Source organism: Podarcis bocagei, assembly GCF_964188305.1.
Source record: "Podarcis bocagei genome assembly, chromosome: 10".
In the NCBI taxonomy this organism is placed as follows: Eukaryota; Metazoa; Chordata; class Lepidosauria; order Squamata; family Lacertidae; genus Podarcis; species Podarcis bocagei.
In genome coordinates, this window is record NC_138135.1 from 7,048,560 (window position 1) to 7,073,767 (window position 25,208).

General features: G+C 45.1%; 2 protein-coding genes and 1 long non-coding RNA gene across 6 annotated transcripts in view; all 3 read right to left on the reverse strand.

Annotated features, from left to right (window-relative positions):
* Positions 1-298, reverse strand: part of CALU (calumenin) — a 28,823-nt gene extending 28,525 nt beyond the window's left edge. For both annotated transcript variants that reach the window (XM_081210461.1, XM_081210460.1), the window contains exon 1: positions 208-298. The gene's annotated coding sequence lies outside the window, so the exon portion shown is untranslated. The remainder of the gene's footprint in view (positions 1-207) is intronic.
* A 1,641-nt stretch (positions 299-1,939) lies between these two features.
* Positions 1,940-20,937, reverse strand: LOC308595766 (uncharacterized protein). 3 transcript variants are annotated; one of them, XM_081210462.1, is made up of 8 exons: positions 20,687-20,935; positions 18,764-19,227; positions 17,429-17,503; positions 15,842-15,987; positions 13,017-13,154; positions 6,484-6,568; positions 5,299-5,419; positions 1,940-3,560 (listed from the first exon to the last, which is right to left on the reverse strand). In XM_081210462.1, the coding sequence occupies exons 2-8, from the start codon at positions 18,898-18,900 to the stop codon at positions 3,309-3,311; spliced, it is 954 nt and encodes a 317-aa protein (XP_081066588.1). In that variant the 5' UTR covers positions 18,901-19,227; positions 20,687-20,935; the 3' UTR covers positions 1,940-3,308. The 3 variants fall into 3 exon arrangements, with proteins under 3 accessions (XP_081066588.1, XP_081066589.1, XP_081066590.1); XM_081210463.1 differs by having other exon boundaries at positions 20,802-20,920; XM_081210464.1 differs by lacking the exon at positions 1,940-3,560 and having other exon boundaries at positions 4,527-5,419; positions 20,687-20,937.
* Positions 9,278-13,010, reverse strand: LOC308595912. The gene is made up of 3 exons (XR_014012209.1): positions 12,502-13,010; positions 11,244-11,999; positions 9,278-10,606 (listed from the first exon to the last, which is right to left on the reverse strand). It is a non-coding gene; the product is annotated as an uncharacterized lncRNA (long non-coding RNA).
* Positions 20,938-25,208: the final 4,271 nt, after the last annotated feature.

The following is a 25,208-nucleotide window of genomic DNA, read 5'->3' on the forward strand; positions in this document are numbered from 1 at the left end:
GACTCCTCGGCACTGGGAGCCTTTTGTTTCCCCGGAAAAAACGCTCTCGCTTTCCTAGACCATCCCCGGTCGCATTCACACGTGAATCTGAACCCGGGTCAGAAGCGGCTCCCGGGTCAGAGCAGCGACACCCCCCTCCTCTGGAGGAGCACGTGCTCGTGCGAGCGCGCCTCCCCGCTTTATCCGCTCCCGAGCTGGCCCCGTTACCTTCCCCCTCCTGCCGCCGTGGCCGCCGCCGCCTCGGCTCCCTCCGCTTCTCCCCCTCACGACGACCGGAAACGGCCGCGCCAAAGGCCAACCCTCCCCGCCCCGCCTCCTCCTGGCCCTGCAAACCAATCAGAAGCCGCCGTCCTTCCCTCGCGGCTTTACCATTGGCCTTCGCGGCTCCTTACGCCCCGCCTTCCCCATCCCTCCTCCCTTCCCTTAGCTGGGCAAGGCGGAGTGGGTGGGAGGAGCCGAAGGGGAAGCGCCTGGGAGCGGATTGGCTGGAAAGCGCCACGTCCTCACGCCGCGCGCGCTCCGGCTCCGCAGGGAGACACGCTGAGCCGCCCTCTTCCGAAGCCGGCCCTCCGCGCGCGCATGCGCCGAGCGGGAAACGGGCGCGTGAGGGAGGCGAGCGGGCGGCCGTTGGAAAAGGCGGGAAACGCGGGAGGCGCTGAGGCGAGTTGCTTTTTTTCCGTCAGGGAAGGGGAAAGGGCTCCTCAAGAGGAGTTTCCCAAACGTGGGTCTGCAGTTCTGCAGTTGCCATCGTGGTAAATACAGATTTCAAGTAAAAATGGAAAGGTGAGGGTGGTGAGCTATAATAATAATAATTTAATAATAATTTAGTATTTATGCCTCGCCCATCTGGGGTACTCCTGAGTGAACAACAACAATGCCATAACTATATTTTGTAAAATATATATATAATTTTTTATTAGTTGTTTTTTTAACATATCATTTTCAACAGTAATGAAACATACTTTTACATCTTATTCAATTTTTTTGACTTCCATCCATCCTGTCTGAAAATCTTCCAGTCCAATTTCTCAGTATGCATTTCTTATCTTTCCTATTACATTTCAAACTCATAACCAATATCTCTATCTTTATCTGCTTTGTAACACTTCGTATATTTCTCCTTACAAAACTTCTTGTAGTCCTAGTAATTTGTTGATTACGGTTGCTCTTCAAATAATTCATATACTTCTTCCAATCTTCTGTAAATCCCTGGTCCCGCTCAATGCCATAACTCAATGGCAGTAATTTAGCAATCACAATAATTTAGTTTAGTATCACTAAACTGAAGGGGATTTACTCCTGAGTAGACATGCATAGGATTGCCCTTGCTACCTCACGTTTTTAAACAAGTGTTGGGGAACCTGCTGTGGCCCTTAAAAATTATTGTTTTTGGGGGGGTGGAAATACCTTATTACGTAGTTTTCTATTACAATAATCCAATAGTAGCCTCATTATAACAATGCCAAATTATAATACAATTGCTAATCCCAATCATTCAGATGCCGAATTATATAATTCAGGTGGCCTCCCACATGCTAGAATTGATGGTTTGGTTATTTACTTTGTTTCTGTGTTCCAAAAGCTTACTCATCTCAATTACATTTGCAATTACAATTTCGTATTAACAACATCCATTCAAAATTGACACATTATAAATCTATAGGTGAAACATTCAAACTACCAGTATATCCTTCTTCCTCCTGTGTGCGACATTTTTTTCTGTCCGTGGTGTTCCTTCCTGCCCTTGTAAAAGCCCTTAAGAGATTATTGGACACCAACCTTTAAAATATATCTGCATTTTTAATACAACTCTGAGCTGATTTCCTTACTTCTTGCATACATTTGCAGGTCACATGGTTGTGTGGGAAAATTGTGAACATGGGTGAGAACTTTAAAGATCTCTTCCAAGAGAGTAGGAAAATATGCATCTTGGCCGAGCTATTTAAAAGCAATTTATTTTGCAAATACGGCTTCACCAAGGGATAAAGTTCCAGATGCACTTCATGATCAACATCTCAGAAGAATCCAACACTGTCTTTCTTCAAGAGGTTGCTAGCCTCCCATTTGATGGAAGGGTCCACAAAATATATATGATTATAAATGATTAATACCCAAAGAAAGCCTTGACTATCCTTCTGAAGTTACAGGTACACTTGTGTCTCCCTATTTCCACAGAGCCTGCTACAGCTGAAGCTTTTAACCATACTTTCCAAACTTATGAAAAGAAAAAGGGAAGGCAGTACTTGTCGGTGGCCACACAAAGGCATACGGACCACAGGAAACACACACCCCAGACAGACAGACTGAGAGCTTGTTTTAGCACTAGCATCATATGTTCTTGATACATAATCCCACTTAGCATTCTCACCTCAGCATTTTGCATTATATGCTGTTCCCTGTCTGCCCCATGTATTACGGAAGTCCAGTCTGAAGGGAACCCACGGCGTAGATAACTGAAACTGTTTTCGACTGTGTAGAGCAGGCATGTCCAAAGTCCGTTTTGGGGGCCTAATCCGGCCCCTGTAGCAGTCTTATCTCCTGGGGTAAAATCCTAAAAACAACTTCAATCTTTAAAAAAAAGTTCAACAACTTCATTCCTTAAAAAAGCTCAACAACAAAAAAGGTCTGCTCTCACACATGTTTACTTCCTCAAATCTGGCCCTCTTTGGCACACCAACCTAAACTGGCTTAAAGGCGTTCCACACCACCAAGGACACTTGCGCCTGCCATGACAAAGCTGAATTTAAGAGCACCCACAAATTGCACACTTTCTCCTTGAAGATGAATGTTCTGGTCCTCAAACACTCTGCGCTTCAGTCAGAAGAAAGCTGCACTTGGCATGCTGATTTCGGCATCCGTGTCGGCCCTTGTGGAAATATAACTGCCCAGGTAGGAGAGGTGATCAACACTTTCCAATGTTACACCGTTGAGTTGGATTTGTGGCTCTGCAGAGGGGTTGTTTTGTGCTTGTTGGGGCAGCACTTTGTTTTTTTGGATGTTGAACAATATGCAAAGCTTTTCATAAGCTTCTGCAAAGATATTTAGGATGGTTTGGAGGTCATCCTCTGAGTGTGCACATATGACGCTGTCATCAGCATATTGAAGCTCTATGACAGAAGTTAGGGTAACCTTACTCTTTGCTTTCAGCATAGAAGGTGAGTGTAACACATTGAGCACCACTGCCCTGAACAGAGGAACCAGCCACAAAGCATCCCCAGTTCTCAGCCGAACTAGAGGCTAGTTAAGGAAACTGATTGCAGATGCCCTCAGTCGTGTCAATCACCACTTTGGACAGTTGTTCCTCTCCACTAGACCTTTTCAGCAAGCAACTTATTTTGATGGTGGTTGATTTCTACCAACCGGAAAGCTCGCAGCACCAGAGCAACCTGCAAACAGATGCCCTTCAGGATGTCCAATAAAGGGTAGCTGAGGTTACGGATACTGCAGAGGACATTCAGGAGGAATTTCAGCAGGGGCTGCAGGATGCTGTTGAACAAAGCAACGAGGAAGGGTTCCAGCATTTGGTCTCCCATTGTAGTTAAGAGGTCAACCACCAACACCTGAATGAAGAGAATGGCACCGTCAGAAGCAGCTGTTTCTTGCAAAAGACATTAACTGTGCAACTGAATACCTCAAGACTGGATCCTTGACACACACGTCCTACATCACCTAATGGACAGTTGTGCATCACATCAAAGATGTCCCAAAACAAGGAGTGTCAACAGATGGGTCAAGTATTAAACGCCTCAAAAACGGCATAGGCATAATGAGTAAAATCAATAAAAGCCTAGAATTTGTAACAGATGAAAAGGACAAAACTTTCCTTTCTGGCCACCATAAACTAAATAAAAATTTAAATGCTGCCTTGTTCATAGGAGAGACTTGAGTCTCCAGGAGAAAGCTATTTTACAGAAAAAGCCACCTCTGAGAAGAACTTTTCATATGGCCCTCCTTGCAGTCCAAACTTGGCACAGAGATAGCAAGCCTCAAGACATCTGAGGTCATGGTGGAATATGGGGTGAAGCTAGTCTTTCAGGCACTTCGGAGCCTTTAGGAGTTTTTAAATATTACTCTGGTTGTGTATACTCATTTGAAACTGATTCTCAAGGCAGTAAAGAACACTACCTGGATAGTAGAAAAATGAGTTGTAAAAGAAATGAAAAATACTTTCGGACTACATAATGGCCACTTCATTATATTTAATTACAAAGTCACTGGGCATTGCAATCCAGTCAGAGAAAATAAAGAAGCAATAAAAATACCATATTTTTTGCTCTATAAGACACACCAGACCACAAGACGCACCTAGTTTTTGGAGGAGGAAAACAAGAAAAAAAATATTCTGAATCTCAGAAGCCAGAACAGCAAGGGGGATCGCTGCGCAGTGAAAGCAGCAATCCCTCTTGCTGTTCTGGCTTCTGGGATAGCTGCGCAGCCTGCATTCGCTCCATAAGACGCACACACATTTCCCCTTACTTTTTAGGAGGGAAAAAGTGAGTCTTATAGAGCAAAAAATACGGTACTTTAAGGCTAGAAGCACCTCTTGCTATTTTGTGGGTGGGATTCAGTCATGGGCACACTGCACCATTAACATGGATTTGGCATTCTTGGGCAACCAAACTCCCCCACCCTGAGTTTTGCAGGATGGAAAGTGATGGGGAAATGTGCTGGAAATCATGGGATGATCAATGCCTGATGTACATTGTAATTGAAACAAATTATCCATGAGCAGCTGACATCTAACCTCCTGGCAAACATAATTCAAACAAATCAGGATTATTTGATCAACCAAAAGGTTACTCTGACCTTAGTCTTATGTTGGGATGGGGAATAAAATGAAAATGCCAGAAGACAGTAGGGATGATGGGAAAGATCTGGGGGGAGAGACCCCTGTCCTCTTTGTGTGCAGCAGAATGAGAAGCTGCAGTGGTGGAATGACAATGTCCTTGGCTCCTGGATACATCCAAATTTAGTATTCTGTTACATAACAATCTATGCTTAAAACAGTTTTTTAAACCAGAGGTGGGCAACCTAATCTCATGTGGCAGCAAGAAGGGGAGAGAACTGGAGAGGAAAGTAGGGGGGCAGGAAGGGTGTCCCACCCACCTACAGCTCTGACCTCACCTAGTGTTCAGCTGCCAAGAAATCACCCCTGAGGAAATGCAGCCTTTGAAAGCAGAAGAAAGGTCCACATTTCTAAGCAGTCAAAAATATACGCCTAACCCCCCCCCTTTTTGGCAAGGAAATGCCCATTTCTGAAATAAGAGCCAATGCAGAGTTGAGGTAGAGTCCTCTCACCTGGAATATGGATTTGTTGAGAAAATGGACCAACTCTACTGTGAAAATGATGGGTACATTAACGAGGATCTTCAGGACACCAAATAATTCTCTCAAGCCTTGCTGAATCGTCTTCTCAGCACTGTCCAAAATTGTGAGGCGAAGGAAGAGGGAGAGGGGGGGAAAGAGAGAGAGAGCTTCAAAGCCTGGCAAGAAAGAACAGTAGGCCTTACTGGGATTTCCTTCCTTTCTGAGCCATTGCCATCCTGAAGGCAATAGGCTATGGCTGTGCTCAGGGTTGTTATTTAAAGGGCATAAGTCAGTAGCACAGCACCCTGTTTTGCATGCCAAAAATCTCAGGTTTAGTCTACAGGTAGGGCTGGGAAGGACTCTTGCCTGAAACCAGTGCTTTTTTTCCTTAAAAAAATGTTTAGGGGTACTCTTGACTCAAGAAAATCACCATTTTATAGTTCAAATTGGGGAAAATAAAAACAGTAAATGGACAAAAGTACAAAGATTCACAAAATGTTTAGGGGAAATGTTGGCCATTTTCCATATCTGCTATTGGGTCCTCGGAGCACAGATTCACACGAAGTGGCAACCAACCTTGCAGGATTCAACAGGATTTATTTGAAATGCATATGCAGAACAAAGGTACAGAGCAATGAGTTTGCAATCTGCACACCCCAGTCAGGGTGCGCCCCCTTTTTATACATTTGCAGAGTACAATACCACCTGATTTCTTGTAAATCACCTGATTTCTGGGAAATCGAAAGTTATAGCAACTTCCTATGTCCTTACATGGGCTTGCCCCCCCCCCTCCTTCCTGCAATGGCCCCACCAGCCTCACCACACCACGGCCATGTGCATTCCCGAGTCTGCTTATCTCTTTACAACCTTCAATAATAAACATTTGAGCCTGTTCCATCAATGCCAGCCTTGTTCTCCTGACGAACCTCTCCTTTCTCAGAAAGGCATTGGGGGGGGTTTGCTATGGCCCTACACTATGTGTACCCCTGCGTCCCCCCCAGAAAAAAGCACTGCTTGAAACACTGGAAAGTCGCTGCATCAGTGTAGGCAATACTGAGATAGCTGGACCAATGGACAGAAGGACATCTCTAATGAAACTGACCAAAGGCCCATCTAGTTCCAGCATCCTGTTCTCACACTGGGGACATCTTCCTCAGTTTTACATATGCTAGTTACCTTTCAGCCACCTTCAACATGTAGACTGTATCCTGATCTCTTCTAGGCTGGAAATAACGTCGATCTTCATTGTCTGTACATGTGGCTGAAACATCAAAAAATTAAAAGGATGCACTTGAGCATTAAAAACATTCCATCTGGAAGGAGGACACAGGGTACGGTGCCTTGCATTCAGGTCCATACTCAGGCCCAGCAATTGCTATTAACATAGCAGAGGTTGCCCTCTTGTGGCAAAAGAGAGACAGATAACAAGAAGTACATCACAGCAACTTCACTGAAAAGCAGATGTGGAAAAGACAGCGGCCGTTCTCTACTTGCTATCCTGATCCACAGAATGCATCTGTTTGCATAAGGTTACTAACAGGCGTGTTCTATTATTACGACAGGCTACAAGTAACAGCTAAGCTAAACTAGCAGCGCAAACAACTCCCTTGCAGTAGGAAGGTTGACATTGCAGCACACAATAAAAAAAACAAGGGTAACTAACCAATATGTATGTGACTTCCCACCTCCAAGGTTTTTTGTGGGCCCTCAAGGCCTCCTCAAATTGAAACTTTTTTTTGTATTGTGCCTCTAGGTCCCTTCGCTGCAACACTATGATGCCAAAAGGTTGGGGGGGCAAGGTCTGCCCAAAGTTGACCGCCAAGAGCCCCCAAAATTTGTCAATTTTTATATAACAATATTTATATTCTCAAAATCCATATTTTACTGCCCACTCCCATGTTCTTGCACTTCAACTATACCCCCTTTAAAAAGTGGCACAAGGAAAGTTGACCATAAGTCAGTGCAGCCCCCTTGCCTGGAAAAGAGTTAGTCATCCTGCTTTAGAGGCTAGTTGTACCTTTTCTGGCTTAGAATTGTCTCTGATTTTTATTGCAAGTGCTGCTTGTTTAATTTTTATGATCCACTGGCTTTTCATCTCCTTGTCCCTTCCTTCCCTCCCTCCCTTCCTTCCTCTCTCTCCTCCACACAGTTTGATTGTTTTTGCTGTATTTTTATTATTGATTTATTTCATAAAATTTATATACCACTTGATTATAAAAAAAACCTCAAAGCAGTTAGCAAAAAGGATATACAATTTTATAGAATAATTAAAACAACTATTTAAAACAATAAAGTCAACAATAAACTAAAAACAATAGAAGCAGCAATAACCTACAAACACATCAGCATTCTAGGCATCTGGGTAGGCCTGTCTAAACAAAAATGTTTTTAGCAGGCGCTGAAAAGAGCACAGTGAAGTCGCCTGCCTGATGTCAATACGCGGCAAGTTCCAAAGATCAAGTTCTTACAAATGTGGAACAGGTCTTATGTGGCACCTACATTATTTTTGTTAGCTGCCTTGAACTTAAGGAGTGTTTAGTCCCAAGCTTAACCTGCTTAACATCCTTTTAGACTCCTTTATTCCCCTGTGTTTTTGTTAGAAGCCGCCCAGAATGGCTGGGGCAACCCACTCAGATGGGCTGGGTATAAGTAAGAAATAAATACATCATCATCATAAAAGGCACTTGGGCTTTGGGCTCTTTGGGTGGAAAAATAGTTGAAGAGGAGCTGCAAACCCTTCACACACGGGTTCAGATCGGAGCATTTTCTGTTCTCCCATGACGAGCTTACATTTTGCTCTCTGGCTTCCAGCATTTCCAATACACATGTCACATTTTCTGCATGCAGTTATCAGCAGGAATCATTTCAAAGTGTTCCCATTACATCAGAAGAAGCCCCGAGGGAACCCACACGATTGTGATGCAATTTCAAACAACACCTTGCTTTCCTCTTCCTGAAAACACACTCTTGCTGCCAGGGATGTCCCTCTGCAAGCCAGGGCAGAAACCAGCACAGCATTTGGCTTCCTGTGAAACTGTGCAGTTCAGCCTGACACAGTTGAAAACACAACAGGAAAGGGTGTGGTGTGAATAGGGCTGGCCCTACCATCAGAGAGTGAAGCAGCCGCTTCAGACAGCAAACAGTGAGAGACACAAGGCAGTCTGAGCCAAGTGTGCTACATGGGTTGCTCTAGGTTTCTCAAGGGCCCTCCTGACATCCCCTGTACTGTGCATTCAAGAGTATTTCTGCTCATGATGGTATGGGCGGTGGTTATTTGCAGCCCCATCATCAATACTGTTTGCACCTGCAAAGGTTTGGGGCAAGCACGGTGCTTCATTTCCAAGCAGCACATGGCCTGCAGCTGAAATCCTGCAACTTTTTGTACAGCAAATGTTCTGCCATGTTTGTCCTTCTTTTGTCTTGCTGTGGTGCAAGGGTGACCCTCCAGATAGCATAACATTGGAGAAGCATCGCTGAGCAACTAACAAAACAGAATGACGTCTGGAATCCGAGACCAGGGAGAAGAGTCGGTGGAAGAAGACTGGAAAAAGTTTAAAGACTATTTACAGAAATATTGTAAAATTAATGAATGTTAGAAAAATGTTGGAATGAAGCTATATGGCTTTAGTAGAAATGTTATAAGGAACTAAGTATAAATAGATTAATAGAGTATTAAAGGAAAAAATAAGGTTAGAATGTGTTAAGATAATTATAGGATAGAAAACAGAGGAAGATGGAAAGGAATTGCTGAAACAATTAACAGAAGTGGAATACGAAAAGGGAGGTGTGAGGAGGTTGTTGAAATAAGTGAATGAAAGATAAGATATTGAAATTGTTTGATGTTGTTTGATGTGTGTTTTGTTTTGTTAGTTTAATGTGTTAGTGTTATGTAGTGTTTTTGTATTGTATTGTTCTTTTTTTGTAGTGTTTAAATTGTTGGAAAAGCAATAAATATTATTTTTTAAAAAAACCAGAATGACGTCTGGACGGTCCAGTATAAATCCGCTCTAAATACACTTTTTTTACATCAGTGATGTGTTGCAGAATACACCTGGGGCGGAGAGCACAATTCTTGGAGAAACCCTGAGCTAACCTCCTGCTTTCAGTTCAGATGCAATGAAGATGCCCCATAGCTAGTGCATAGCTGTCAACATTTCCCTTTTTTCAAGGGAAATTCCCTTACTCCGAATAGGATTCCTCGCAAGAAAAGGGACAAGTGGACAGCTATGAGCTAGTGCTAAAGGAAGAATCAAGTGCCAATCCAGTCGGCTTTTGAAGATGGAATGGTGGCCCCCTCACCTCTGGCAGCAAAATATCTCCTGGGCCAGTTGTGGGTGCAAGAAAGCAGAGGAGACCAGGCAGAGCTCCTGGCAATAAGATAGCCTAGTATAACACCGAATAGTTGCAGGAATCATGGAAGCGTTCCAAGTCTGCTTAAGAGTAGGTGATTTAGTGGTTATAGTGTCAGACTCGGACCTGGGAGACCAGGGTTTAATTCCCCACTCAGCCACAAAGCTCCCTGGGTGACGTTGGGCCTAGCCTACCTCACGGAGTTGTTGTGAGGATGAAAGAGGGAGAACTATGCAAGCCGCCTTGACCTCCTTAGAGGAAAGGTGGGATATAGATGACATGAAATAATAAAGATAAAGTCTTTTGCCATTCATATCCTCCAGGCCTTGCTTGCATCTTCCTCCTCTCAACCAGTGAAGAGGAGGGGGAGTTTCACAGGCAGAAAAACATGCAAAATGCGGCCAGCACCTGCACAAAGGACTGCAGACCTTGGATCTTCCAGGCCCTAAAGGAGGAGGCACAGAGCCTAGCCCTTCCCCGGCTCCAGATGTGGCAAGGATCCACAAGTCTCTGGCAGACAAGCAGGTTCTCAAGCAAAAAGACCCTCAGAAACCCAGAGCGTTGTGTACATGCTAAAAAAAGAAGAGGGGCACAAAAGGTTGCCAGTTCTTTCACTTCCTCTTCACGTTCCAGTTCAGAGGCCTGGGGCCCACTTCCTTCCGTTCTCACACACTGCCAGAAAGTTCCACTTCCCAGGGCCGAAGCAGTTCCCTTTGCCACTCGGGGAGGAAGAGGTCACATTCTGATTCACACAGCCTGGCAGCCTTCCAAGTTGTGAGACCTATTTTTATCACTTATTAGAACCCTTGAGGTTTATCCCCCGGCACCAGGTGCAAAATGCAGGCTCTCAGGGGGTGGGGCCAATGGCCTAGTCCACTCCCCCTCACACACACACACACCCGTGAGCCATTCGCTGGGATATGCAAGTCAAAATCTATGTTACTACAGCCTTTCTGGGAAATGATATATAATGAAATGAAAAAGGTACTTAAATGTACTTTTCCCCAAAAAACCAGAAGCCTTTCTCTTGGGCATAGTCGGCCAAACGGTGTCAAAGAAAGATAGAACTTTCTTTATGTATGCTACGACAGCAGCAAGAATACTCATTGCAAAGTATTGGAAGACACAAGACCTACCCACCGTGGAAGAGTGGCAGATGAAAGTGATGGACTATATGACACTGGCTAAGATGACTGGCAGAATCCGTGATCAGAGGAAAGAGACGGCGGAAGAGGACTGGAAGAAATTTAAAATCTATCTTAAGAACTATTATAAAATTGAGGAATGCTAAAATGTCGAAGTGTTGAGAGAAAAGGGGATACAGTGACATAAGATTAAGTCAAAGAAAAGATTAAGAGAACATATATTTGACAAAAATGGTTTAGAAGTTGCTGAAATAATTTAGTAAATTGGGATGCAGAAAGGGGAGGTATGGGGAAGTCCGAGAAAGGAGGGTTATGGAAAAAAGGTCATGAAATTATACATGTTTGTTTGTCTTTTTATTTGTTTGTATTGTTTAAAAAATGTTGTAAAACCAATAAAAATTTTTATATAAAAACAAAAAACAAAATCTATGTTACTACAGCAGCCTTCCCCAATCTGATGCCCTCCAGATGTTTTGGACTACAACTGGTGGGAGTTGTAGTCCAAAGTTTCTGGAGGGTGCCAGGTTGGCGAAGGCTACACTATAGATCAGGGACCCTGGCACAGTCACAATTAATAATCGTTATTTGATGGGTGGAGAGCATTGAAGCTGAAAGATAAGAAATAAGCACATGGCAGATAATTTATTTTGCCTGTATTTTCCTTGCTATCTTTAAACTACCGGGAGTCAGAAACCACCTTCAATCTCCTACAGAACAGACAGAAGAAGAAGAGTTTGGATTTGATATCCCGCTTTATCACTACCCAAAGGAGTCTCAAAGCGGCTAACATTCTCCTTTCCCTTCCTCTCCCACAATAAACACTCTGTGAGGTGAGTGGGGCTGAGAGACTTCAAAGAAGTGTGACTGGCCCAAGGTCACCCAGCAGCTGCATGTGGAGGAGAGGGGAAGCGAACCCAGTTCCCCAGATTACGAGACTACCGCTCTTAACCACTACACCACACTGGCTCTCAGTTTAACAGGAAATCCCATTCTACCTTCTGGGCACAATCCTTGGGGATCAAAGCAAAGAGTCAAGTCTCTCCCTTCCCACCACTGCAGCACTGCAATGAAGGAAAATTAATTACTCTTGATCTCTAAGGATCCATCTCTGAAGATCAAGGTTGCTTCCAGACAACTTGTTTATTCAGCATATGATTTGTTTGCAAGGAATAATAAGACTACGACATTTAACCAGGGCTCATTCTGCTGTGTCTGGAATGGCAGATGAAGGTGATTGACTGTATGGGACTGGCAGAAATGACTAGCAGAATCCGTGACCAGGGAGAAGAGTCGGCAGAAGAAGACTGGAAAAAATTTAAGGACTATTTACAAAACTATTGTAAAATTAAGGAATGTTGAATGATGTTGGATTGAAATTAAGTGGTTTCAAGCTGTAATTATTATCAAATGGTTTTCTTTTTGTAAGAAAGAATTTAAAGGTATAATAATTTAAGATGTTGGAGAGAAAATAAGGTGTTTCTTTTTTCTTTTTTTTCTAAGCTGTAATGCTTTGAGATAAGGATTTGCTGTATAAATAATTTGAACTGGATATACAAGAAGGGGAGGTATGAGGAGGTCGGGGAAATATGTTATGAGAAAATAAGTTGTGAAATTTATGTGTTTTTAATGATTTTATGTTTGCTTTTTGTTTGTAAAAAATTGGAAACTCTAATAAATATTTTTTTTTAAAAAAAAACACACATTCTGCTGTGTCTGCAGGGAGGGTAGACAACATTGCGTCAAGCAACGGTCTTCCCGCACTTTCCAGTGCATAAGAAAATGAGAAGAGCTTGCTGGATCAGACCAGCGGCCCGTCTGCTCCAACCTCCTGTTCTCACATCAGCCAACCAGATGCCTTTGGGAAACCCACAAGCAGGATTCAATCACAAGAGTCCTTTGTCATGTGCCAGAAGGAGGCTCCAGGCTTTGGCCTATTGCAAAAAATGCACAAGTTGCTTTGCTTAACGTCAAGTGAATATTTCATTTACTGAAGTCTGTGCTGTGTCCTGCCCTGAACCTGTTACGCCATTCTGGCGGGGACCCGTTTCATCTCTTGCACAGCATCGATCAGAGGGTTACGCCCTTAATAAACATGATTCTCATGCTTCCCTAGGAAGGAAGAGTCAGCAACCCAAAGGAAGCCCTTGCACCCTGAATTAACTCCGGCTTGAGTGGCTATTCCCGGCTAATATCAGTCGCAACGCCTTGAGTTACCTTCTGTCTGGGTGCCTTTGCTGAGGGACTTCATCCCCTCTTGAGTTCTGGGTCTAAGCCAACCATCCAGGCTGCTCCACTCAAATCTCTCTTCCGTCTGGGCTGCCACCGACTTGGCCACCACAGGTGGGGGCTCTCCTGTGGGACAAGGACAGATTCAGGTTACGGCGCAAGAGGCAATTCAGCTACCAAAACCTTGAGGCCGCAGACACGGGCTATTTTGTATATTGAGGGCGTAAGAAACGGCACGAGGAAGGGAATGCCTCACCTGGCAGCCCAGCAAGGAAACTGGAACTGCCTTCGTGGATTGGGCCAAAGTGAATTAACAGTAATAAGCCGGGTGCCTTTCAGAAGTCAAGAACACAGGCATGGAGGTGGTGGTCTCAATGATCTCCTTACAAAGATTAGAGGTCACAGTGGGCAGGTGATGTTTTTGTGTGACAAACGGTATCCTCAAAATGAGTTCAGAAGCTGAGGGCTCTGAAAGCAAATGCTTGATAGCACCAGTTCCTTATAATCTTCATTTCCCTGTTGATTCATTAATTCATTCATTCAGTGCTAGACCCACTCTCCCAATGCAACCAGACAAATCCCCAAGCCGCATAGATGCAAGGATTGCAGCTCCTGCTCTCTTACAACCTGAACTTCCATTCTCCAGAGAGGCAACGGGAAGAGAGGCGTTTGGGGGGGGGGAGAGAGAAGTGACTACAAGACTCTGCAGGTGTATTCTGCCATGCGGTGCCTTTGCATGTGATTTTGCCAGCTTTTGCATGTGCAAAAGAGCATGACTCAGATGCCACCCACATCCTCAGGCTCGGCATTAGTTCCCAAGGCACATTACGGACTGTGGTTGCTTCCAGTTGGCATGTTTATCGAGTGTTTCATCTTAATTTGCCTACACAAAGTTTGTGGAGGCTATGTTCACTGTATACTGAGCATTCATTCCAACTGGTGTCATGAAAAGCATCAATTATCCCACACTTACCACTGCATTTCCCCATCTCCAAAGTCCTTACCACAATAAAGTCTGGTGTTTTTTTTAAATGCTTTTGGGTGCCAAGTTTGCTGTGCAAGACCAACGAAGTCTCCTGATCAAATTTGCAGATGACACCAAACTGGGAGGGGTGGCTAACACCCCAGAGGACAGGATCACACTTCAAAACGACCTTGACAGATTAGAGAACTGGGCCAAAACAAACAAGATGAACTTTAACAGGGAGAAATGTAAAGTATTGCACTTGGGCAAAAAAAATGAGAGGCACAAATACAAGATGGGTGACACCTGGCTTGAGAGCAGTACATGTGAAAAGGATCTAGGAGTCTTGGTTGATCACAAACTTGACATGAGTCAACAGTGTGACGCGGCAGCTAAAAAAGCCAATGCAATTCTGGGCCGCATCAATAGGATTATAGCATCTAGATCAAGGGAAGTAATAGTGCCACTGTATTCTGCTCTGGTCAGACCTCACCTGGAGTACTGTGTCCAGTTCTGGGCACCACAGTTCAAGAAGGACACTGACAAACTGGAACGTGTCCAGAGGAGGGCAACCAAAATGGTCAAAGGCCTGGAAACGATGCCTTATGAGGAACGGCTAAGGGAGCTGGGCATGTTTAGCCTGGAGAAGAGGAGGTTAAGGGGTGATATGATAGCCATGTTCAAATATATAAAAGGATGTCACATAGAGGAGGGAGAAAGGTTGTTTTCTGCTGCTCCAGAGAAGCGGACATGGAGCAATGGAGCCAAACTACAAGAAAGAAGATTCCACCTAAACATTAGGAAGAACTTCCTGACAGTAAGAGCTGTTCGACAGTGGAATTTGCTGCCAAGGAGTGTGGTGGAGTCTCCTACTTTGGAGGTCTTTAAGCAGAGGCTTGACAACCATATGTCAGGAGTGCTCTGATGGTGTTTCCTGCTTGGCAGGGGGTTGGACTCGATGGCCCTTGTGGTCTCTTCCAACTCTATGATTCTATGATTCTATAGTTGCATTTAGAGAATTAATTGGATTCAGTCTTGGGTCATTTGCACAGTATTTTATTATTTCTAGATGCTGTAATGCCTTTGATGTACACCACCATGATATCTTTTTGTGAGCTGGTAGTTTATGAATGTTCTAAATTGCTTTATTTAGAAGAAGCAACAGCAGACAGGGCTGCGCTCAGTCCAGAAATCCCATTGTGCAACAGACTTCTGCTTGCACAATTAAACTTCCCTTCCCCTGCAGTGAAAAACTGATCCTGTGGCTGCCGATAATTCTGCCAATGACATTCACGTATCTACGTACTTTGCAAAAATTTATTCAGCTTCAGCTAATCCTGGGGAAGGGGCGATGAAGTCAATTCAACATTCCCTTTCCCCAGCCCTCTCTGACTTCCAACTCTATGATTCTATGATTCTATGAAGTCATTTTAATTCCCCAATCTGAATTCACCAAGATATACCACTGAATTCCACCTGCAAAATAGTACCAGTGAAGGAACAGGTTCTATTCCTGTTCCTTCACCAGTGGTCTTACTGTGCAACACTAAGCTGATCTACTCAAAGAGAAGTCCCAAAGATCTTAGTAGAACTTACAGCTTAGTCAGGGCAAGTTTACTACCTGGAAACTGTTAGTTCTGTAAGGGGAGCAAGGGGTCTGAATTCAGGGTATCCCAGTGAATACCAGTTACTGGAAACCACAGTAGAGGAGACTGCATGCCTGTGGAGATAACTTTGAATGCCATCAAATTTCTGTGACCTTAATCCCTCCTGCTCACCTGCCTCAACCACATCCTTTCAAAGCTTCTGCTTTGGGACTGTTGCCCGTCCCCCTTTTTTTAGGATTTACCTATCAAAACTTCATTGAAGCCATCAAATGGAAGATCCCTTTGGCTCTCCTTTCTCCCAGCTAATTTTTGTACAGGTTCGTCCACACTGACGTTAACAGGGTTGTTCATCATGGTGGAGTCGCATCGACCAGGATTTGTCCATGTGCTGATAAGATTAGAAACAGAAAACCAGAAAGCATCATGCCACATTCAGTAAGTTAAACTTCAGGGGACGCAGGTGGCACTGTGGTCTAAACCACTGAGCCTCTTGGGCATGCTGATCGGAAGGTTGGCAGTTCAAATCCCCGCGATGGGGTGAGCTCCTGTTGCTCTGTCCCAGCTACTGCCAACCTAGAAATTCGAAAGCACGCCAGTGCAAGTAGATAAATAGGTATCGCTGTGGCGGGAAGGTTAATGGCTCCCTCAGCCTGAAAGTGAGATGAGTGCCGCAACCCCATCGTCGCCTTTGACTGGACTTAACTGTCCAGGGGTCCTTTACCTTTTTTGCCTAAGTTAAACTTCCTCATCACTAAAATTCAAACCTGAAGGGGTTCCAATAGTCACAACAGAACCACCTCCACAGTCCTTTGCATCATTTCCACGGTGGTCCTACATCTTTTTAACCCATTTAGTTTCACAATCCCCTTATGTCATCTCTGAGAAACAATCACATACTGCCCAAGCTTTCACAAAGTCACTATATGATAATAAATAATAATAATAATGTATTATTTATACCCCGTACATCTTGTTCCAACAATGTGCATGAGGACTGCAAATTAGTTTTCATAAGAAGAAGAAAGCAGGTGCATAAAACTGGATCAGAACAAAATGGCACCCTCTTCTCACAGTGGCCAAACAGATGTCCATAGGAAACTTCCTGCAAGCAGGATTCGACCACAAGAGCCCTCTCCCCTCCCGTGACCTCAAGCAATGGGCATTCAGACTGGATTGCTTCCAACTGGATACAGGGGAAGCCCTCCTTCTCCTCCTCTATGAATTTGCCTCGTTTAAAGACAACCAAGTTGGTGGCCATCACTGCCTTCTTTATATTATATTATATTATATTATATATATATTATTGAATTTCCTGTTTTACAATTTAAAATACTCATTTAAAAACTTGTTTACGCTGTTGAATTTACCTTAATGCTGCCAGCGTTTTCAGCTGTTTACAATTATTTCCCATATATTCAATAAACGTTTTCCAACCATTAAATTATTCTTCTTGTTCTCTTATTCTGTGTGTTAAGTCTGCGAGTTGTACATATTCTGTCAACTTAAGTTGCCATTCTTTGGTTGGGACCTCGCTCATTTGCCATTTTGGCGCTAACAAAATACCGGCTGCAGTAGTAGCATACATAAATAACCTGTATTGAGACCTGGGAATTTTCATCTGGATTATCCCCAACAGAAAGGACTCTGGTTTTTTTTTGGGGGGGGGGGACTACTTTAAAACATTTTTTTCATTTAAAAGGGTAAAAGAGTACTGGGAAACGATCCATAATGAATTGGCCATCCCTGCCTCTTGTGGGAGGGAGTTCCATAGGAGCGTTTGCCTTTACCGAAATGAACAAAACACAGCGCTTCATTGCACTTGAGCCTACCCATTCTGTTGCAAGAGGCCTTCTCCATTCCCCAGGCTGGTTCCTCTCCACCGTGGCTGCTGCTCATCTTCCTGGCTGCCAACAGAAGTTTGGCAACGTAACTCTTTAGGTAAAGAACAAGGAGGAAAAACCTGCTGGCATTTTCTTATGGAACACTTAGCTTAAATATGCAGCATGGATGAGCCCAGGGCCGTCTTTCCCCAGGGGTGCAAGGGGTGGGGGGCACCTGGGCACCAAATTCTGGGGGGCGTCAGCCGCTGAAGCCACCTAAGCTCTTAACTATCTACCTGTTATGAAATAATAAATAAATCAAGCTAGAAAAACAAATACATACAGTGGTGCCCCGCAAGACGAATGCCTCGCAAGACGAAAAACCCGCTAGACGAAAGGGTTTTCCGTTTTGGAGGTGCTTCGCAAAACGAATTTCCTATGGGCTTGCTTCGCAAGACGACAATGTCTTGCGAGTTCCTGCGGGGGTTTTTTCCTTTTCCCCTCCTTTTTCCCAAGCCGCTTATCAGCTGATCCTAAGCCGCTAAGCCCCTTAAAAGCTGATTCGCTAAGCCGCTTATCAGCTGATTCGCTAAGCCCGCTAATAGCGCTAAGCCGCTAATGGGCTTGCTTCGCAAGACGAAAAAACTGCAAGACGAAGAGACTCACGGAACGGATTCTTTTCGTCTTGCGAGGCACCACTGTATATACCTAGGTATTACCGGAATGTATACCTACTGTTTCACTAAAGGACTTTTGACTTTGTGCGCTCATTTACCAAAGATGCGCTGTGCCAGCGGCAGCGCTTGTCAGATTCAACGATGGTGCTTGTCATTCTCAATGGCGCCGTGCACATGAAATTAACTCTTACATCAAAATATTATGTTGCGTATTGTATTGAGCTGCTATGCAGTAGCAGGGTGAGTGGCACCTTTGACTCGACCAATGTTTCTCCTAAGTAGGTGCCTAAACAATACTTATAAGTGTGGTGGTGTTGTAGACTTAAGTAATAGTATATTGTAAATGAAAATGCAAATAAAAAAGTTTTCTTTTCCCTTCCTCCTTTCATAAACAAGAGATAAGGCGTAAGCGTGGTGTCTGAAATAAGCATAATAAAAGTTAATTTGGGGGCTAAACTAAAATTGGGGGCGCTGGGGGGATGTTTGCATCCCCGCGGCGCATATGCTAAAGACAGCCCTGGATGAGCCATTACGATTTATTTTGTAAAATCACCTTGCACTGGAACTCCTGTACACAAATACATGCACGCATCTTGAGGGCAGCAGGTTGGCCAAGGCCGATCTAGACCCACAACTATCAGACACATGAGTGCACATAGAGACCTACCTCCAATCAAGAGCAGGTGCTGGGTTTTCCGCTATGGGGTCAACTCCACTCCCCCACATCCTTTGCTCCTCATTTGACGCATGCGCAGCCGCCGCACTGAATTCCAAATGCCTCTTCCTGCTCGCCTCTCCCCCCATCGCCCTCCTCTTCCGCAGCTGCCTTGTCTATCAGCTCCTTTATTTTAAGGCCTCCTTTTCGTCATCGGGAAAAAACGGTCTGGAGAAAAGGGGAGAGGGAAGGAGGAGGCAGATTCCTGGCTGACCGAGGGGTCAGCCAATCACGCTCAGGCCTTTCGGCTGGAAACCAGAAGGAAAGACACAAGTCCCCAGAGTTCAGCACAGGAGAGAAGGTTGTCCGTGTGTCCTGCAAGCGGCAAGCGGCTTTCCAAAACAGGTGGCTTCATTGATAGGAAACCAGGCAGGTCTGCTATCCCCCGTTGAGCTCAGCAACAGCCTCTGTTGGTGCTTATGCATAAGCAAGACACAAACGATGTTATGTTTTATCATGTTTTTTATATTCTGTTGGGAGCCGCCCAGAGTGTCTGGGGAAGCCCAGCCAGATGGGCGGGGTATAAATAAATTATTATTAATTATCATTATTATTATCATCATCATCATTTAGTCCAACCCCCAAGCAATGCAGGAATCCTGCTACAGCCATCCCTGGGTGGGTTCGAACCACCAACTTTCTGATTAACAGCCAGGCTCACTGACCCATTGCACCACAGGAACTTTGAACTGGACAGGAGGTGCCACAAACCAAACCGGGGACCTTCTGCATGCGAAGCAGGTGTCCTGCTGCCACCAAACTACAGACCCTCCCTAACAGAAGAACAGGAAGCTGCGAGTGAGATGAGTGAGATTGATGGCCCATTAGCTCAGCCCCGGCTGGCAGCATCTCTGAAGTATTATTCCTGGCAGGGATCTCTCCCAGCCCTACTGAAGAGATGCCAGGGGTCACATGCAAAGCAGATGCTCTGCCACTGAGTTTTTGTTTAACATAGCTTTCAAATGCAAAGTGATGAGAATGCCGCCTCCTGATCCTCTGCTTTAGGATCCCAGCCATTTAAAAAAGGGGGGGAATCCCCTCTCTGCAAAGAAATGTGAGTCTGGGTGCAGCAAAAGTCAACCCGATTGCACCCCAACCAGCATATTCCCATATAAATATATATACACACACACACACGTATATACAGTGGTACCCCGCAAGACGAATGCCTCACAAGACGGAAAACCCGCAAGACGAAAGGGTTTTCTGTTTTGGAGGCGCTTCGCAAGACGAATTTCCCTATGGGCTTGCTTCGCAAGAAGAAAGCCCATAGGGAAATCTCCGGGGACCTCTTTTAAATGCTGGTGGTGGGGAGCAAAGCCTTTCCCCCCCTCCGGCCTTCAGAAGAGGTCCAGGAAGGCCGGCGGGGGCCGAAAGGCTTTGCTTCCCACCGCCAGCATTTTAAAAGCAGTCCGGGATAGCAGGGAAGCGCTTCCCGCTATCGCGGACGGCTTTTGAAGGCAGGCGGGGGGAGCAAAGACTTTCGCCCCCCGCCGGCCTTCAGAAGAGGTCCTGGACAAAATATGTTTGAAAGCTCATACCAAGAACTAACTTAGTTGGTCTTTAAGGTGCTACTGGAAGGAATTTTTTTATTTTGACTATGGCAGACCAACACGGCTACCTATCTGTAACTGGATCCATCAAAACCTGTTTACCCTGTTGAATTTACCTTAATGCTGCCAGCCTTTTCAGCTGTATACAATTATTTCCCATATATTCAACAAACATACAGGGCTCATTGGCATGCAGACCCCGTCTAATTAATAACAATACTAATTTATTTATACCCGCCCCATCTGGCTGAGTTTCCACCCCCAGCCAATTCCCACCCCGCCATAAAGCTCACCTGCACCAGTGCCTCTCCGTCTAACCTACCTCGCAGGGGTGTTGTGAGTGCAAAGGAGGGAACCATGCACACTCCGCCCCGAGGTCCTTTTTTGTGGGACGGGGAGCATGAAACGGAAAAGGCAGCAATAAGGACAGCAATAACCTCTTCCCCGGCGTGCAGTTCAGGTGGGCTTCGGTCCCTCCAGGACCCCCGAATGCAGCCCCGCTCAGCAAGCGGCACCTCTAGCCTTTCGTCTCTCTGTGGGCGCCGCCGAGCTGCGCACGCAGAAAGGCCGGAAACCGGGACCTCTCCGTCTTTGTCTCGTTGATTGGCAGGCCTTGCGCCCGCCCACGCCGCTCTGGAAATCCACCCGCCATTGGAGGCTCAGTCCGCACGCGCGGCTCCACGGCCACCAATCGCGGAGGAGGAAGGGGGCGGGGGAACAAGGGGGAGGCGGAGCCGAGGGAGGGAGGGAGGCAAAGGGCGTGGCTATGCCCTTAAAGGGACCGGCGTCCATTCTCGCTTTCAGGTTTTGGAAGCAGGAATAAAGGTTTGGGGTGGGAAGTTAAAAGAGGCTTTAACGAAAAAACAAGGAGAGGGGTCCACTTTCTCTCCATGACGATGCGGTGTCTGGAACAAGTCAGGGGGTTGCTGCCTTTTCTGTTCTGCACAACAGGCAGAAATCCAACTGGTGATGCTCCTCCCAGCATGGAAAAATATGACACCGTACATATGAACTGTATATGTTGCACATACTGGACTTTAGTTACAGATAGGTAGCCGTGTTGGTCTGCCATAGTCAAAATTAAAAAAATCCTTCCAGTAGCACCTTAACTTAACTAACTTAGTTAACTAACTTAGTTGGTCTTTAAGGTGCTACTGGAAGGAATTTTTTTATTTTGATACTGGACTTTGTTGTTGTTGTTTAGTCGTTTAGTCGTGTCCGCCTCTTCGTGACCCCCTGGACCAGAGCACACCAGGCACTCCTGTCTTCCACCGCCTCCCAAAGTTTGGTCAAACTCATGTTAATAGCTTGGAGAACGCTGTCCAACCGTCTTGTCTTCTGTCATCTCCTTCTCCTTGTGCCCTCCATCTTTCCCAACATCAGGGTCTTTTCCAGGGAGTCTTCTCTTCTCATGAGGTGGCCAAAGTCTTGGAGCCTCAGCTTCAGGATCTGTCCTTCCAGTGAGCACTCTGGGCTGGTTTCCTTCAGAATGGAGAGGTTTGATCTTCTTGCAGTCCATGGGACTCTCAAGAGTCTCCTCCAGCACCAGAATACAAAAGCATCAATTCTTCGGCAATCAGCCTTCTTTATGGCCCAGCTCTCACTTCCATACATCACTACTGGGAAAACCAGAGCTTGAACTATGCGGTACCATTAAAAGGGAACAGATCTGTCATTTACAGCTTTCTTTTCCAGGGAAAAATCTTGCCTATGTTGTCTCCTCTCCTGTCCTGTGAACTGATATTTTGTGATTGCAGGGGGGAAAGTCATGGGTGTGAATTCTCCAGAAGCCTTGCCCTGAGAAGTTAGGAAGAGCCAGGTCGGGTGAATTTCCTGAACCCCTCACGGCCCCTGCACTTTGCACTCTAGGCAAAAGCGATGGCTTGGCTAGTGTGAGAAAGCTACTCCCGTAGACTAAGGTTACCAGATTTTTTTTCAATGAATCCACTTTTCAACTTCAATGGATTTTGTATGGGGACTGATGTGTAAATCCGGGGACTGTCCCCGGGAAACGGGGACATCTGGTAACCTTATGCCTCAACATTCCCGAGTCTTCCTTTTTTAAAAAAAAAAAGATATTTATTGAAAGTTTGTAAGATATAACAAAAAAGGGAAAAAAACATACAAAATAAAAAACAGTTAAAAACACAGATTAATTTTCAATAACATAACTTCCATACACTAATTTCCTCGGACCTCCTCATACCTCCCTTCTTTGTATTCCAGTTCGATTTGTTAGTTCAGCAAATCCTTACCATTAAACTTTTACCCATTTGTAAAACTTTTTTTTTTCCATATCTCTTAAAGCATTACAGCTGGAAACCGCTTAGTTTCTATCCAACATCCTTCTAACATTCATTAATTACCGAGTCTTCCACTCCCCTTTGCCAGATACGGCAGTTACATCACCAGGGATTCTCTGCGTTGAGGGTGACTAAGCGTTTCTATATAGCACAAGGTGAAATAGCTAAACCGAGGGATGAGCAACACTCCCGATGCCACCTGCAATCAGAGGAAGATCTCTTCCGCAGAGTTGGGCCTCCAGCAACTTCCCCTGACTTGTAGCAAGAAAATTCCCCCACCCGCAACGCACGGAACAATTTCCTTCGCTGTGGCATCTCCTGAAATGATTGAGGGCTGAGGTGGAAAACGGAAACACCTGCCATGTATATCTGAACAGCACAAATCCGTTTAACAGGGACCGCTTGAAATTTTTAGGTCTCGGTTTTGGAGGTTCAGCCCAATCATAGAAGAGAATCGTAGAGTTGGAAGGTACCTCCAAAGGTTATCTAGTCCAACCCCCTGAAACGCAGGAGTCACAACTAAATAATCCTTGGCAGATGGGCCGTCCAACCTCTGCTTCAAAATCTCCAAGGAAGGAGAGTCCACCACCTTCCGAGGGAGACTGTTATTATTATTATTATTATTATTATTATTATTATTATTATTATTAACTTGCATTCACCCTTCATAGAATTGCAGACTTGTAAGGCAAGCAAATCATCTATTTTTTTCCAAAAATTTTAATTTATTTTATAACACAACTAAACAACACAAACAGGAAAAAAACAATACAAACAAATTCTTGTCTTATCCTTATTTTTTCTAAACATTGTCAGGTGGGCTTCCCCAAGTCCCCCCTATCTGATTTTCATTTTACTTCATCTTTAGCAGTTTACATATATCATAATTTGTAACCATTTTTTTTATCACGCTTACTTTTACTATAAAAATCTTCACATTTTATCACTTACAAATAATACTGTTTTAAAATACACTATCTTCTACTTCTAACCCTACAGCCTATATCCACTTCCAAAGCTATTCTAAGATTTAAATATTAACATATTTTTTCAGATATTCTTTAAACTTTTTCCAATCTTCTTCCACCGTCTCTTCTCTCTGGTCTCGAAGTCTCCCGGTCAGTTCTGCAAATTCCATATAGTCCATCATCCACCAAATCATCTAGTCCAATTCCATTCCTTCCTTCTCCGTCCAGCCACAGAAAGGGCCTTATCTGTCCAGGCAAAAACCCTCAAGGAGGGTGTGGGACAAGGCCGGTTCTGGCCTGGGGGGAGAAGATCTGGCCTGGAGATAGTTTCTGACCCCCATGCTTCATTACTGCAATGCAGTCTACATGGGGCAGCCCTTGAAGGTGTTGTGGCAATCACAGAGCGCAGAAGGCACCCGTGCGAGTGCTAACTGGTACAGCAGCGTGAGATGTTATGGTCCTGAAAACTCAACAAGGTGATTTTTAACAGAAAAACATATGTACAAGACTGAAAACCCCAAATGCAAAGCAATACATCAGAGAAGCCACCAAGAAAAGATTCGGGGAAGACTTTCTGGCCAAACCATTGCTCACTGAAATCCATACCTCGAAGCAGGGCCTTCTCGGTGGTAGCACCTGGGTCATGGAAACACTTTCCCCCTGGGGATTAGGCTGGCACCTGGCACTGGGGAGCTCTTGGCACCGAGTAAAGGTAAAGGGACCCCTGACCATTAGGTCCAGTCGCGGACGACTCTGGGGTTGTGGCGCTCATCTCGCTTTACTGGCCGAGGGAGCCGGTGTACAGCTTCCACGTCATGTGGCCAGCATGACTAAGCCGCTTCTGGTGAACCAGAGCAGCGCACGGAAACGCCGTTTACCTTCCCGCCGGAGTGGTACCTATTTATCTACTTGCACTTTGAGGTCTTTCGAACTGCTAGGTTGGCAGGAGCAGGGACCGAGCAACGGGAGCTCACTCCGTCGTGGGGATTCAAACCGCCAACCTTCTGATCAGCAAGTCCTAGGCTCTGTGGTTCAGCCCACAGCACCACCCGCATCCCTTGGCACCGAGTCGAAACATGTAATTTTTAATTGTTGCAGAAATTTGGTCTGCTGGTTAAGGTATTTTAGCATATAAAGAAATAGGAAAATAGAAGTTAACTTACCTTGAGTCAGATTCTGATCCATCTAGCCCAGTAATGTTGGCATTGACTGGGATTTCAGACAGGGAATCTCTCTCAACAGTACCTGGAGATGCTGGGATTTGAACCCAAGACCTTCTACATGCAAAGCGGCAGCTAGACTGGTGACTGGGAGCAGCTGCAGAGACCACATAACACCGGTCTTGAAAGACCTACATTGGCTCCCAGTACGTTTCCGAGCACAATTCAAAGTGTTGGTGCTGACCTTTCAAGCCCTAAACGGCCTCGGCCCAGTATACCTGAAGGAGCGTCTCCACCCCCATTGTTCTGCCCGGACACTGAAGTCCAGCGCCGAGAGCCTTCTGGTGGTTCCCTCACTGCGAGAAGCCAAGTTACAGGGAACCAGGCAGAGGGCCTTCTCGGTGGTGGCGCCC